This window comes from Rousettus aegyptiacus, unplaced genomic scaffold (assembly GCF_014176215.1).
Source record: "Rousettus aegyptiacus isolate mRouAeg1 unplaced genomic scaffold, mRouAeg1.p scaffold_m13_p_1, whole genome shotgun sequence".
NCBI lineage: Eukaryota > Metazoa > Chordata > Mammalia > Chiroptera > Pteropodidae > Rousettus > Rousettus aegyptiacus.
Window position 1 is genome coordinate 33,760,062 of NW_023416284.1, and position 14,008 is coordinate 33,774,069.

At 33.9% G+C, this 14,008-nt stretch overlaps 1 protein-coding gene across 2 annotated transcripts in view; it reads right to left on the reverse strand.

Annotated features, from left to right (window-relative positions):
* The window catches only part of EPS15 (epidermal growth factor receptor pathway substrate 15), a 107,228-nt gene that overhangs the window by 19,640 nt on the left and 73,580 nt on the right, over positions 1–14,008 (reverse strand). For both annotated transcript variants that reach the window (XM_036233861.1, XM_036233868.1), the window contains exons 14-19: positions 10,698–10,859; positions 10,145–10,342; positions 5,348–5,551; positions 3,382–3,498; positions 3,064–3,154; positions 941–976 (exon numbers count right to left, since the gene is read on the reverse strand). In XM_036233861.1, coding sequence (XP_036089754.1) covers positions 941–976; positions 3,064–3,154; positions 3,382–3,498; positions 5,348–5,551; positions 10,145–10,342; positions 10,698–10,859 — 808 coding nt within the window. The remainder of the gene's footprint in view (positions 1–940; positions 977–3,063; positions 3,155–3,381; positions 3,499–5,347; positions 5,552–10,144; positions 10,343–10,697; positions 10,860–14,008) is intronic.

Here is a 14,008-nt window from a genome sequence, read left to right on the forward strand (position 1 = left end):
GGGTGAGGAAGGGATCACAGATTTCTTTCTGGGTTTGATGAGTTTTTAACCTAATAAACTTATTTTTAAAAATAAGCATATAATTTCAAGGAATTCCATTTTAAGACCCTTATTCTATGTTATCATAACTAAAGAAATAACGAAAATTTCTAAATGTATTTCTCTCTGTGCTCAAGTATAATAGCCAATAGTTTGGTTTTTGTTTTTTAATTTATTATTATTATTTATGCCTACAGCACTTGGTCTTTCTAGGTGGTCTCCCATCCAAGTACCAACCAGGCCCAATCTTGCTTAGCTTCTGAAATCAGGCATTGGACTTGTTCAGGGTGGCATGGCTGTAGACCATGGACCATGGCTCCACTGGGGTGTGAACCCAGGACCTTCTGCGAGCAAAGTAGACATGCTAATCGCTACACTATGGAGCCACTTCCATAGCCAATAGTTTGGAAGAGGTTTGGAAAGCATAACTAACCAGTACACAATTTGCTTTATTCTAATGCAAAAATCCCAGAAAAAAAATATCTTAAAAAGCCCAACATTTAGTTATTCTTTAAGGTGTTTCCTTTTCTTGCACTCATTGGATTAGGCTATAATCTTACAGAAACAAAAGTTCTAAACCCTGAAGTAGTATAGCTCATTATACCCATCTAATCATAGCTAATAAGGAGAAATCAGTGTAAATATTATCACAAGCACAAACACTAATTGTTTTAAAGTGAAGCTAACAGGTAATTAAGCAAATTCACAAGAATCTACCACTTTCTCTCTGAAAATGTTAGGCACATACAACATCTTAGTGGGGCCTTCGATCAGTTTTAAAACTAAACAAAAAGTCTATTTCCTATAATACCCAACTGAGAGTTCTCATTCTTAAATACAATATAAGCTTATAATTAAACAAAATAAAATTTAAGCTAAGATGGACCTCAATAATACTGACCAATTTTCCCAAAAGGATCATCCTTGAAAGGATCACCTGTGATAAAATAAATAAGCAAAAATCAAAATAACAATATTCACTGTTGTGGCACCATTATTTAAAGGGTAACTTTAAAACAATAGCAAAGTTTCTTAAAGCAAAGTTTGTTTTGTTAGCTCCACCTCAAAGCAGATTAAACAATGAATGCCACCTACCTTTAGGAAATATTTTAAAAAATAAAGAGGAAAGGCAAATTTGAATTAGAGCCAACTATAGTTCTTGATCACAAGTTGAAGTTACAGATAGATGGGTAAAAGACAGTCCTGACATCAACAATTTTACTAACAAAATCTCTGCTCTTCGTAATAGTATGGGAATGAGTATCACCCATTACCATCTCAGAAACAAAGATGGTGAGCTTCACTGAAGTAAAAATTCTTATAGAATTGAAGAGTCATAAATAAATAAAACCTTACATTCATGGTCATTTGGTTTTTGACAAGAGTGCCAAGACAATTCAATGCGGAAAGAATAGTCTTTTCAACAAATGGTGCTGAAACAGCTGGTAACTACATGCAAAAGAATAAAGCTAGACCCTTATCTTACACCATATGTTGAAATTAACTCAAAATGGATGAAAGCCCTAAATTTAACAACTGAAACTTATAAAGCTCTTAGAAGAAAACATAAATCTTCATGACTCTGAATCTTAGATATGACATCAAAAGCATAAGTGACGAAAGAAAAAAAAAGATGAATTGGACTTCATCAAAATAAAGAAAAGACAACAGAACACAAGAAAATATTTGCAAATTATATATAAGTGACTTGTATTCAGAATAAATAAAGAATTCTTACAAGTCAACAGCAAAAAGACAAAAAACCCAATTAAAAAACGGACAAATGATTTGAATAAACATTTCCCCAAAGAAGATATACAAATGGCCGATAAGCACACAGAAAGATGCTCAACAACATTAGTCTTTAGGGAAATAAAAAATCAAACCCACAATGAGATATCACTTCACACCCACTAAGATGGCTATTATCAAAAGAATAGATAATAAGAAGTGTATAAATGTTCACAGCAGCATCACTCATAATAGCCAAGAAAGTGGGAACAACTCAAATGTCCATAAACCAATAAGTAAATAAAATGTGGTATATCCATCCAATGTTACCCATCAAAAAAACAAAACAAAACAAAACGGAATGAAGTACTGAAACATAGTGTAACATTGAGTAAACCTTGAAAATATTATGCTAAATGAAAGAACCTAGACATAAAAAAACACATATTGTGTAATCACATAAACATGCCAATCTATAAAGACAGAAAGTAGATTAGTGGTTGTCTATAGCTAGGGCTAGGGAATGGGAACTGACTTCTAATGGTTATGGGATTGCTTTATGGGGTGATAAAAAAAAAAAAAGTTCCAAAATTATATCTTGGCAATAATTATACAACTCTGTAAATACACTTAAACCATTTAATTCTGTATTTAAAGGTTCAATTTATGCACCTGTTAACATTTTATATAGCTCAATAAAGATTTGAGTTCTAATATCTAGGCTCATTTCTGCAATGACTCTAAGCAAATTATTTTATATGCCTCAGTTTCCCATCTTTAAAACTGATATAAACTGACCTGTTGATTTCACAAAGTGATTTTGGAAATAATAAAATGCAAAAAGAGCTTTGACACAGTGGTATTTAGCCTAGTTTATACTGACATTAGACATTTTAATTTAATAAACTTAAGTTTCTATAATAAGATTGTAGGCACTTGAAGGGCAGGGAATCAGGCTACTAACCACTATTGCTTCCACTGTTTTAAAGCATGGTTGTTGGCACTTTTAGTAAATAATTGCTGGTTAAGAGTGCCCAACTCTCTTTCTTTTGGTCCTTATTCTGAAGAAGAAACATACCCTTTATCAGGGGCTCCGAGGAAAAAATCAACGGCTTAGTCTCAAAATTTAGTTTCCTGAAGAGGACAAATACTAAAATTTGAGCATATAAAACCTTAACTCTCTATTTTTGCTATAATGACTAGGCCCTCAAAACTGAAGCCCTAATTTTTATACAGTTTATCTATTAAAAAGCCTTTTTGGTAAATCTATAATATAAAAATAAGAGTACTTACTGCCAACAAAAGGATCAGACTGGAAAAAATCCAAGTTTGTGTCTGTAACTGGATCTGTCAGTGAACTTGATTCTACAGTAAATGGATCTTCCTAAAAATAATTTTTAATAAGAAAATATTTTTAGGAACCAAAGTTTTAAAAAGGTAACATTTTAAAATAAAAAAATATGCTTTGAAAAATCAACTAACGGTAATACAGCAAATATTTCTGTGGTCATAAAGTTCATTTAACATATTTTTCCCTTTCCTTAGCCTAAAATATATAAACCATTTTGGGAAACCAGCGATAAGAACATTTACAGATAAAATTATTTTTACCTCTTTTGAATGTCTGTCACTGTTAAATTCAGGACAAACTTTTTCATTAACAGCTGCAGTAACCACTTCATTTTCATCAGTCACACCAGAAGGCAGTATCTCTGGACTACTTCTCACCTACAAAATATTAATGCTACATGAACTAACGATGTATTTTCTACTTGGCAGAGGAAAATGAAATCAAAAATAACCAGAAGTTACTAGAAATTTTAAAAAGACAAGCAGAACATATTCACTGAATGGTATGTCTTATAATCTTCCTTGGGAAAATGGTATCTATTGCTAAGCATCGAAGTCCTGAGAACCTTAGGTCTTTCTTAACTACTTCCCGTTGGTCATCCTTCAGCTAGCCTCAAAGTTGTACTGAGTCTACTTCCTACTTCTTTCACAAACCCTTCCCTTCTTCTCCATCCTCTCTGTCACTGTCATCCACTTAGGTATCATTATTTCTAGTCCAATTACTGTAGTAACCTTCTAACTGCCTTCCTGCCTGTACTATGTGCCCTTCCAAACTCTCCACCTTATAGCAGTCAAAGTAGTAGTTTTAAACTGCGAATCTGATCTTGACCTTTTTGGATAAAAATCCCTCAATGGCTTCCCATTGTTTTCTGGATTTATATCAGTAGATTAATAAGGCTTAAGAAATAGCAGGGACAATCTCCATTTCCTACTACCCTATGTCTTTGAAGCATAATCTAGTAATTTTATCTTTTGTACTTAAAATAATATTCTATAATGAGTCCAAGACTGTAATGTCTAAATGAAATCAAATCTGTTCATTTTTTATCCTTAATGTCTCTCGAATTTGTATTCTTTTACTCATCCATCTTGTTACTGCTTAAGTTTAGACTAAAACAACTCTCACACAGACCATTCCAACAGTTTCTTAACATATCTCTGTGTGTCCAGTCTCACCCTCTAATCCATCTTCCACATTTTCTAAAAGATAAATTTAATCCTGTCACTTCTTGCTTGAAATTCTTCAATGGCTCCTCACTGTATATGACAAATTCCCCAATGCTTCAAGATGAATCCACATTTCTTACTCTCTGGCCCCTTCTGACCTATAAGTGGTCAATTTTATCTAAGTACACATCACAATCAACCAGGGAATTTGTTTTAAATATATACGTACCTAGCTCCATCCTAGAAATTCTAGTTCAACAAGCTTGGAGTGAGGCTCAGGCATCTATATTTTGATGAAGTACCAGAGGTAATGCAGGTGCCCACTGGGAGAGAGCCTCGTCTCCTAACAGTACTCTCTCTACCTTCATGAGATATCTTCCGAAAACTTCTCACAACCCTGTGCGGCATGTTTTCTTGCACCTCATACCAATGCTAATACTGTTTTCTCTGCCAGGAATGCACCACCATCTTTGCTTAACCCCTTCTTGCTGTGTAGGTCACTTGTAAAGCTTTCCCTACATCTTCTCTGAGCCCTCTCCAGGCTGTCCTACCTGAATATCCCATGCTTCCTTTGTCACAGCCCTTTTACAGTGCTATACTACTAGACTGTATGCTGCGTGAAGGTAGGGTTCTTTTGTTTTTTGTCTCTGTAGCTCTCGCATATAACACAGCAGCACTCTTGTGCATAGTTGGTGCTCTCTAAATAACTGGTAAATAAATATCTTTTAACACTGTGAAATAAAGAATTCCTTTTAGCTTTGGATGAGAGTATACAAAAGCTGTTCGAAAAAGTTCCTATCTATAGAACTACTACTGCTTTGAAAACATGCTCTATAACAAATACATTGGATAAAATTACATTTTTATACTAGTTAAAACTGTTGGAATTGCTGGATCAGTACCCACTCTCTGCATCTGGGGGGGGGGGGTGCGGATCTCAATTGTCCTCAGATGAAGCAGGCCACATTATTTCTCTCAGGTTTGATGTCAACAAAACTTTGACCTAAATCAAGTTTTTTTCTGATGTTGATTATGATGGTTATGGAACTGTTAGACTCACTGGAGACTCCTGGTGTATGGGCTCAGACTCTAGGTTGCTCTGGCCTTCAGCATGCTCATTCAGGTTGGCTGCTTCACTGCTGCTGGTGCTCAGGCTGCAATAATCTGTAGCGCCATTTACAAGAATGCTGTGTGGGCTACCGCACCAATTTAATTGATTATTATGGTTTTCCAGCTCTTTCATTTCCATCAGTTTCATCTGCATCTGTCGACACAAAGCAGAAGTACACAACAATTTATTATTAGAAAGACAAGCAACTACATCACTATACCCCTGGACTTGGTCAAGGATAAATTTGCTTCCATAAGGAGAATACTCTGGGAATGAAGCATGACTTAATGATTTCAGTAATCTATCCCAGTAACTTCTCTTGAAATTCCAAAACATAGACTTGCTTTTGTACACCTTTTGAAAGCTCCAAGAATTATGGTTTGAGTATCTGCACACTGATGGTTGTTTAGGGTATAATAAGAAAAAAAGGGTCAGGGTATTGGGGAAAAGATAGCAAAGTGACAGAGCAAGAGAAGATTTTGTAGTAAAGCTTTAGAAGAGATAAAGGAAGTTGAAGGAGAGTACATAGGCTTTGGAGCCATCCATACTCCTACCATACTCCTACTGGGAAAAAGAACAGCGAAGACAAAGGTAAAATGAGCTCTGGCATTTTATTAATGGGCTCTAGGCAGCAGTCTCTAAATCTAAGCTATGCCAAATATGCGAAATAAAGGCACTCAGAGTTTTTTGATCCCAATATCCAAGTGACTTTATACTCTTAGGACAATAGTGGCACATAGAGAATAGAATTCAATAAATTTTTATATATATAAAAAAAAATGTTGGGGATCAGAGGCAGGAAAAAGTAGTTATATTAACCTCTATAATAAAAAATAATTCACAAATATCTCAAAAAAATTGAGACGGTAGAATCAAAAAATGTTTCTAATGAAAAGGAATATTCCCATTTTTCATAAACTATGTATTTTAAATATTTTTGTTTGTTAGCATGCTGTGCTTTTTATTTTTAGCAAACATAAAAATTACCTATTAATATTTCATAAATTAAAGCTGTTTACCAACTGTTTTTTTTCCTCATAAGGTTTTTTTTTCCTTAAGACCTTAAGGCTGAAACCTATTTAATTATTTTCCAGTTATAGTTGACATGCAATAAAATCCTAGTTTCAGGTATATAACTTAGTGATTAGACATTTATATAACTTATGAAATTATCATCCCAATAAGTCTAGTACCTATCTCCCCCTAAGGTTTTTAAGATGCTCAATTTGGAATCTGCTATTTATTACAGATCCTTCAGGGTCGTAACCTAAGAAAGAAGACTATTGGATTAGGAGATAAATGTAAACCTAGCTCTGTCACCTTCTAGTTTGGTGATCTTAGAATAACCTCTCCAACCCGCTATTCTTTAATCCAAAAGGTAGTAACAATAACCTGTTACACAAAGCAAAAGATACATTTGAAAGAGCTCTGTAAAATGTAAAGGACTATGTAAATGATGGACATCCTGTGTAAAAGTGCCTAGCATGCTCCATTTCCCACTCTTAAAGCAATGATATTTTCTTCTGTTCCTTTTCCACTGATTTACCCCATTTTAAAAAAGTTGATAACCTTGAGCTCTTTGAGGGTAGAGACAACAACTTATTTTTAACATCTAGCACAATGATACACACTATAAGTGCTTAATATCTGTTCACTTAATGAACACAAGTATTATGCTTATAAACAGTTGGCATTAAAAACCATATAAATCTATCAAATTTCATTGTATTTAGAATTTAAACTAACAATCCAAAAATACTACACATTTATCATGTACAGCATATACCTGGTACATTCCTAGTGCTATAGGCTTACAAAATTTTTACTTTAATTCATAGAAATAGACTTTACATCCTAACTCAATAAATATATATATATATGCATATATCTGGATATAACTCTCTGTGTATATATGTATACATAAACACACATAAAATATAGAAATATACTCAATTATATAATTTATACATGATTTTATAACACACACATACACATGCACATACACTGGTGAATCACATTTCATGAAGTAATACTTATCCTTACTACATGTAATGCATTCTGATGTTTCCTAGTCTCTATTTCATTGTTAAAAATTTTTTTATCATGACCATTGAGTAAATTTTAATACCTATTACAACCTTGCAGTCAAAAATTTAAAACCTTGACACTAAAATAATACCCATCATATAAGGGACGCAGTAAGTGGAAACACTTGCTTATCAATTCCATTTAGGACAGTTTATTCCTCACGGTTCTTTCTGAGACAATCAAAATCTTGAACAAAACTAGGCAATCTTGTGTTTGGCTCTCTCATGTACCTGTTACTAAGCCTGTGGTCTTCTTTTGTCTCTGTATAAACTTAGATGACATAAAAAAAATCAGTCATGCAGCTAACACAAGCTCTCTGGAAATCGTGAAAGGGAAGTGCAATAAACTATCAGAACGCCTTCAAAATACTTGGATAAAATAGTATATATTGTATAAGTACAAATACATAGATTTAAGGTCAAAGGTTCTTTGCTTTTTTTGTTTTGTTTTGCTTCAAATACTAGGTAAGAAGAAGAAAATGCAGTATGTTAGAAAATTTTATTTCAGCTATTCCTTTTTCCAGAAAAGCTATAGTTTAAGCTTTAGAGAGCAATGAAAGTCTCAGACTAGTTTATAACCAGATTTTCATTTTTATAGACCAGAGGGAATATACTGCCCTCTGTGGGAAAGATACACAAGCCACTGAGTCAAATGTAAGAAAGTGGCATGTTTATTCTTAAGGTCTGGAAGTCAGATTCGAGGATGTAATTCCTCCACAGATACCAAATACATCTGGCACACTTGGTAGTACAGTTTACTGAGGCTATTTTCCTTGCTCACAAACAGTTTTATTTTCTCAATGATAATTTATAATACCCAGAAGCCTTTCTACTTTTTTTATTTATGCTCTTTCGTTTGAAAGAAATCTACTTTCAAAAAAGTCAATGAAAATAAAATGAAAAAGAGCTAAAGATTGGGAGAAATTATTTGCAAATCAAATATCTAACAAAGAACTTATATCCAGAATATATTTTTAAAAATTGTAATTTAATAATAAAACAAACAACCTAATTTTTAAAATGGTTAAGATTTAAATAGACATTTCGTCCAAGGAGCTATATGAATAGCTAATAAAGCACATTAGAAAAGATACTTGATATCACTAGTCATCAGGAAAATACTGAGATACTACATTATACCTAGTATAATGATTATAATAAAAAAGAAAGATAATAAAGTGTTGGTACAAATGTGGAGAAACTGAAACCCTCATATATTGCTGGCGGGAATGTAAAATGGTACAACTACTTTGGAAAACAGTTTGGCAATTTAAAGTTAAGGAAAAGTTAAACATAACTTTATAATATAACCTATTCCATATCCAAGAGAAATGAAAACATATGTTACACAAAGAACTGTATGCCAATGTTCACAGCAACATTATTCATAATAGCCAAAAAGCAGAAAGAATTCAAATGTTCGTCAACTGGTGAATGGATAAACAAAATACTTTATGAGCATTCAATGGAATATAATGTTTATACATGTACAACATGGATAAACCTCAAAAAAATTATGGTTTCAGTTTGTTCAAATTCAAAATAAAGGGAATGGGTTATGTCCAAAAAAATAATAAATGGAGCCAGTTTAAAATGGAGCTGGGAGCTACCATGCCAGAGAAGCTGCCTTGGGCAAGTCTTATGCCTCAAACCTTTGGAATGTTAAAACAGGGCAAAATAATCTTTGGACTGGGCCTAGGGCAATACTGTGTCCCAAAGAACTGTTTGCAAAGATAATAAGAAAGCAGTTATTATAACTACTGGACCGAAAATTAAAAACACTGTTTAGAATTAATATCACTATGTTATGTTATCTGCACCAATAGAAATGCCTTCCTTCTATTGATGTAATTGTTCCCCTTCCCTTTCTATAAATACTCATCACCTTTGTCTCTTAATTGGAATATTATTTGGGCTTCGGCCTGAATCCATGAGATCCCAATAGCTATTCTTATTGATATCCAATAAACGCTTTTCTTTTAGTCTGTCACTTTGAAAGGCCCTTTTATTTTTAAGTCAACAGCTATGTGCTCCCTATACTCCTATCTAACCATCCTGCTATCATTCTATAAAATATTGTTCAGTTATGAAGGCCTAGAAATAACAAAGCAAAGGACCTACCACAACATGGCATATGCATCTAATATAAAAAAAACATTTTCTAGTTTAAAAAAATAAAGGTTGCCAAATAAGAAAAATTGATTTCAAAATGAGCATCACAAAAGGGAGACACTGGGTTATTATTTATAGAAATAAGCAACACTTAGTTGGTATTTATGTATCAAACACTATGCTAAAAGGTCTCAAAGGTTTTGCCTCCTTTAATCCTCACAGCAGCTCTAGGGTTATTTTTAATTCTCCAATTTTAAAAATGAGGAATCTGATATTAAAGTGATTTAGGTAGTAAGTGGCAAAACTAGCTCTTAAACTTAAACCATCCAACTACACAGCCTACACTCTGAACTATGACTCCAGTGATTATCATCGGATGTATTAGATATATGATAGTTTAACTTATGACAGGTGACAAGAAACCAGTTTGCATAAAATGACTGAAAAAGGAATAAAAAAACTGGAGAGATAAGTTGAGAAAATATTATTTACTAAAAGGACGTGACGGCCCCTTTGAATGTTATTTCTCACTGGTGCGAAGACTTACTGAACTGAGTTCCTGCTGTGAATCGTGCAGGTGCTGCTGAAGAGGACCCAGCTGAGCCTTCCCTGACTCCACACTCTCCTCCAGTTCTGCTGTCTCTTGCTGTAGGCGACTCAGCTCTTCTCTAGCTTTGGCCAGCTCTTCCTCATAAGTGGAGATCTGTGATTCTTGACTAGTTAATTCAGCTTTCAAAGATGAGATCTATAAAATGGAGGTGAGAAGAAAGGGGGATTCAAAAAATAAATATTATTAAAATGTTCCATAGTGCAATATGTTTTCATATTTTTTGATGTAAGGTTTTAATAGAACAGGGTAATTAGGGGAAAAATGGAGAGTTGTAGACATAAGTACCATATTTTCAACTAAAATTTAGAAAAATAGTATATTAAGTGCCCTATTTTCCCTATAGAGGGCCTATAATTTCTCAATGAACCATTTTCCATTTCCTTCACGTGCCCAAACTATTGATTAGCGTGCCACCTAAGAACAACAAGAAGCAGAGTGTTTCCATTTTAAGCCAGGTATAGATCCGCAGCAGTAAATGGCCAGACTTTACCAGCTGGGCCTCCTCAGCGCATCTCTTTCTGACTTCCTTGAGTTGCTCCTCCAGCTGGGCTTTCTGCTCATCCAGTCCATCAAGGAGTTCTTGTACTTGCTGTTTCTGAGCCTGTAGCTTTTGCAGATTAGTATTTTCCCTTTGAACTTCATCCTGAAGATCCTAAAATATAAGAAAATTAACGTATTTATTCTCTTTGGAGGCAGAGTTGAAGGTTAACAATTTCTAAGAGCCTATCTTAAGGGAAAATACCATCTTGTCTTATTAAGGATATTGTGGTGGTAGATTGGAGGACTCGTGACTTTACATACAATCTTTACCTGAGGACCTCTTCCTTGGACTCCAGATTTAGATGCCCAAATTGCTTATTCACATCTGTGCTAGCATGTCTGATGGGCTTCTCTAACATATCAAAAACAGAACTCCTGGCATTTCCCCCACAAATCTGCCTTATCCTCAATCCTCTCCCTTTCAGTTTCTCTGGCCAAAAAATATAACATCTTGTTGCTTTTCCTTCAAAATATATTTAAAAACTGATGACTTTTCTCTTTAACCCCAGTTCAAGTCACTTATATCTCTCCTGGACTGCTGCCTTCTAACTAGTTTCCCTGCTTCCACTCATGCTACCCTTCAGTTTATTTTCAGAACAGCCATGTTAAAAATCCATGTCACTTCTCTACTCAAAACTCTACCTTGCCTCCCTATCTCCCTCACTATGAAAACCGAAGTCCTTACAATGGCCCTACTTGATCCCGTCTCCCAACTGCATTTTCTACAGCTCCTTTCCTTGCTTGCTCCCTTTCAGCCATACCGACCTCACTGTTGTTTCTCAAACATGCCAGATGTGCTCTCTTCTCAGGATCTTTCACTGATTATCCTTTCTTCCTAGAAAGTTCTTCCCCCAGGTATCCACCTGGCCCAACCTCTCATTTCTTTCAATTCTTTACTCAACTGTTTCCTTCTCAGTGAGGACTTCCCCAGCACCACCACCACCACTCCTAATTCTCCTTCATACATAGTTCATAATTTCATTTACTTTCTGTAACAGCTCTATTGATATAACACATACCATGCAATTCACCCACTTAAAGTGTAAACCATTGAATTGTACGGAGTTGTACAACTATCACCACCACAGAAATATTGGAACATTTTTATCATCCTGCAGGAAAAAAAACCCATACACATTAGCAAGTCACTCCTTATTTTCTCACAATGACCACCAATGGAATTGTAGAACATGTGGGTTTTTTGGTGACTGTCTTCTTTGTGGCTTAGCATGTGTTGAAAGTTCATCTGTGTTGGCATAAAAATTATTTTAAATAATTTTATTAAGGTATTATTTACATACCATGAGATTTGACTACTTTAGGTATACAATTCATAAGTTTTAGTAAATCCATACAATTGTGCAACCATCACCATAATCCAATTTTAGAACACTTTGCATTACCTAAAGAGTTCCCTCATACTCCTTTTCAGTCAATCTTCATTCCCATTTCAAGACCCAGACAACCAAAGATCTGCTTTCTATTGCTATAGTTTTGCTTTTTGTAGAAACCTAACATAAATGGAATATGATATGTAGTTTATTGTATCTCGTTTCTTACACCTAGTATATTTTTGAGATTCACCTGTGTTGTTGCATGTATAAGCAGTTTGTCCCTTATATGGATGAGTAGTATTAGACTGTATGAATATACATTTAATGAACATTTAGATCATTCCAAGTTTTTGGCTAATGTGAATAATAAAGCACATAATTTATCTGGTTTATGGTTTTTATCCTTCCACTAGAATGAAAGCTCCCTAAATCCAGGGACGTTTGTGAGTTTTAGTCACTACCATGTTCCCAGTTCCCAGTATGCAACAGAGGTACTCATGAATATTTCCCTAAATATTCCCTAAATATTTATGAATGACATCATAAAGATGTCAGTTCCTTCCTAATGAATCTACACATTCCAATGAAAATCTTAACAAGGTTTTTCAAGGAAACTCACAAGCTGATTCTAAAACATATTTGGAAAAAGAAATAGCATATAAAATGTAAAAGGACTTACCCTACCAGATATTATGAATTACTGAAAAGCTAAAATAGTTAAGACAGTTTGGTATTGATGCAAGGATAGACAAACAGATCAAAGGAACAGAAAAGAAAATTTAGACCCAAATATAGGCATATACAGAAAAAAAAAATGATATCAAGACATGACATTAACACTGACTGGAAGAAAAGAGAACTAGTCATAAATGGTGCTGGGCATACCCATATAGTAAAACAAAGACAAAAAACAAACAAACGAAAAAACAAAAAAACACCCCACAATTGTCTCGAAATCACACCAAACAGAAAAATAAATTCCAGGTATATAATAGACTTAAATGTGAAAGACAAATTTTAAGATGTATAGAGGAAACAGAGATCTCAGTGCAGGAAAAACTTTATCTAAACAAACCAAAAAATTAAACCATTTTGAAAATGCTGAATTTGTTTACTCTTCTGTGTGCCAGACCTTATGCTTAATGATAAAGACTACAGAGATTTTCAAAAAGCACAATGGGAAATTTATGTACCTTCTACTTAATTTTGCTGTGAATCTAATTTTCCAAAACATAAAGTCAATTTAGAAAATACAAAAGAGACCTTGAGAGACATCAGTACCATTATGAAACCCAGTAGCCAAGATAAATTTATTTATATATATATATATATAAAATATTCCTCTGACAATTAGGGTTCCTCATCTGAACCACAGAAAATCATTTGAATGACTGTTTTGCCAATTCTCACAAAAAGGGCACATTACTAGTAACACTACAGATGTATAAGAGAGAGGTTAATTCTTATATATACATGATTTCATGAAGAATTAGAAATTAGTTCTCTCCAGGAACCATAGGTGAGAAAGAAGAGAGGATTGATAACTCTAAGTAAGGCATGTGTTGGTAAGAGGTGAGCAGAGATCTCAAAGAGGGTGAAGGAAAATTGTAAACACTAATTTTTAAAATAACCATCTTTTTAATAACATACTATTCCAGGGTCCCAAAAATTATTCATTAGAATAAGAATCTAAGAACAGAAGAAAAATTTAACCACAATTAGGTCTCTTAATTTATTGCATGTTATACAAGACAGTATGGCATCATCATCATAATAGTAAACATTTTCAATAGTGCTTACACTATGCTAGGTACAATTTCAGGCTGTTTCCATACATTAACTCATTTATAAGGTAGGTGTAATTATTATTCACATTTTACAAATGAGAAAACTGAGGCACAGATTGACATGTAACTTGTTCAAAGTT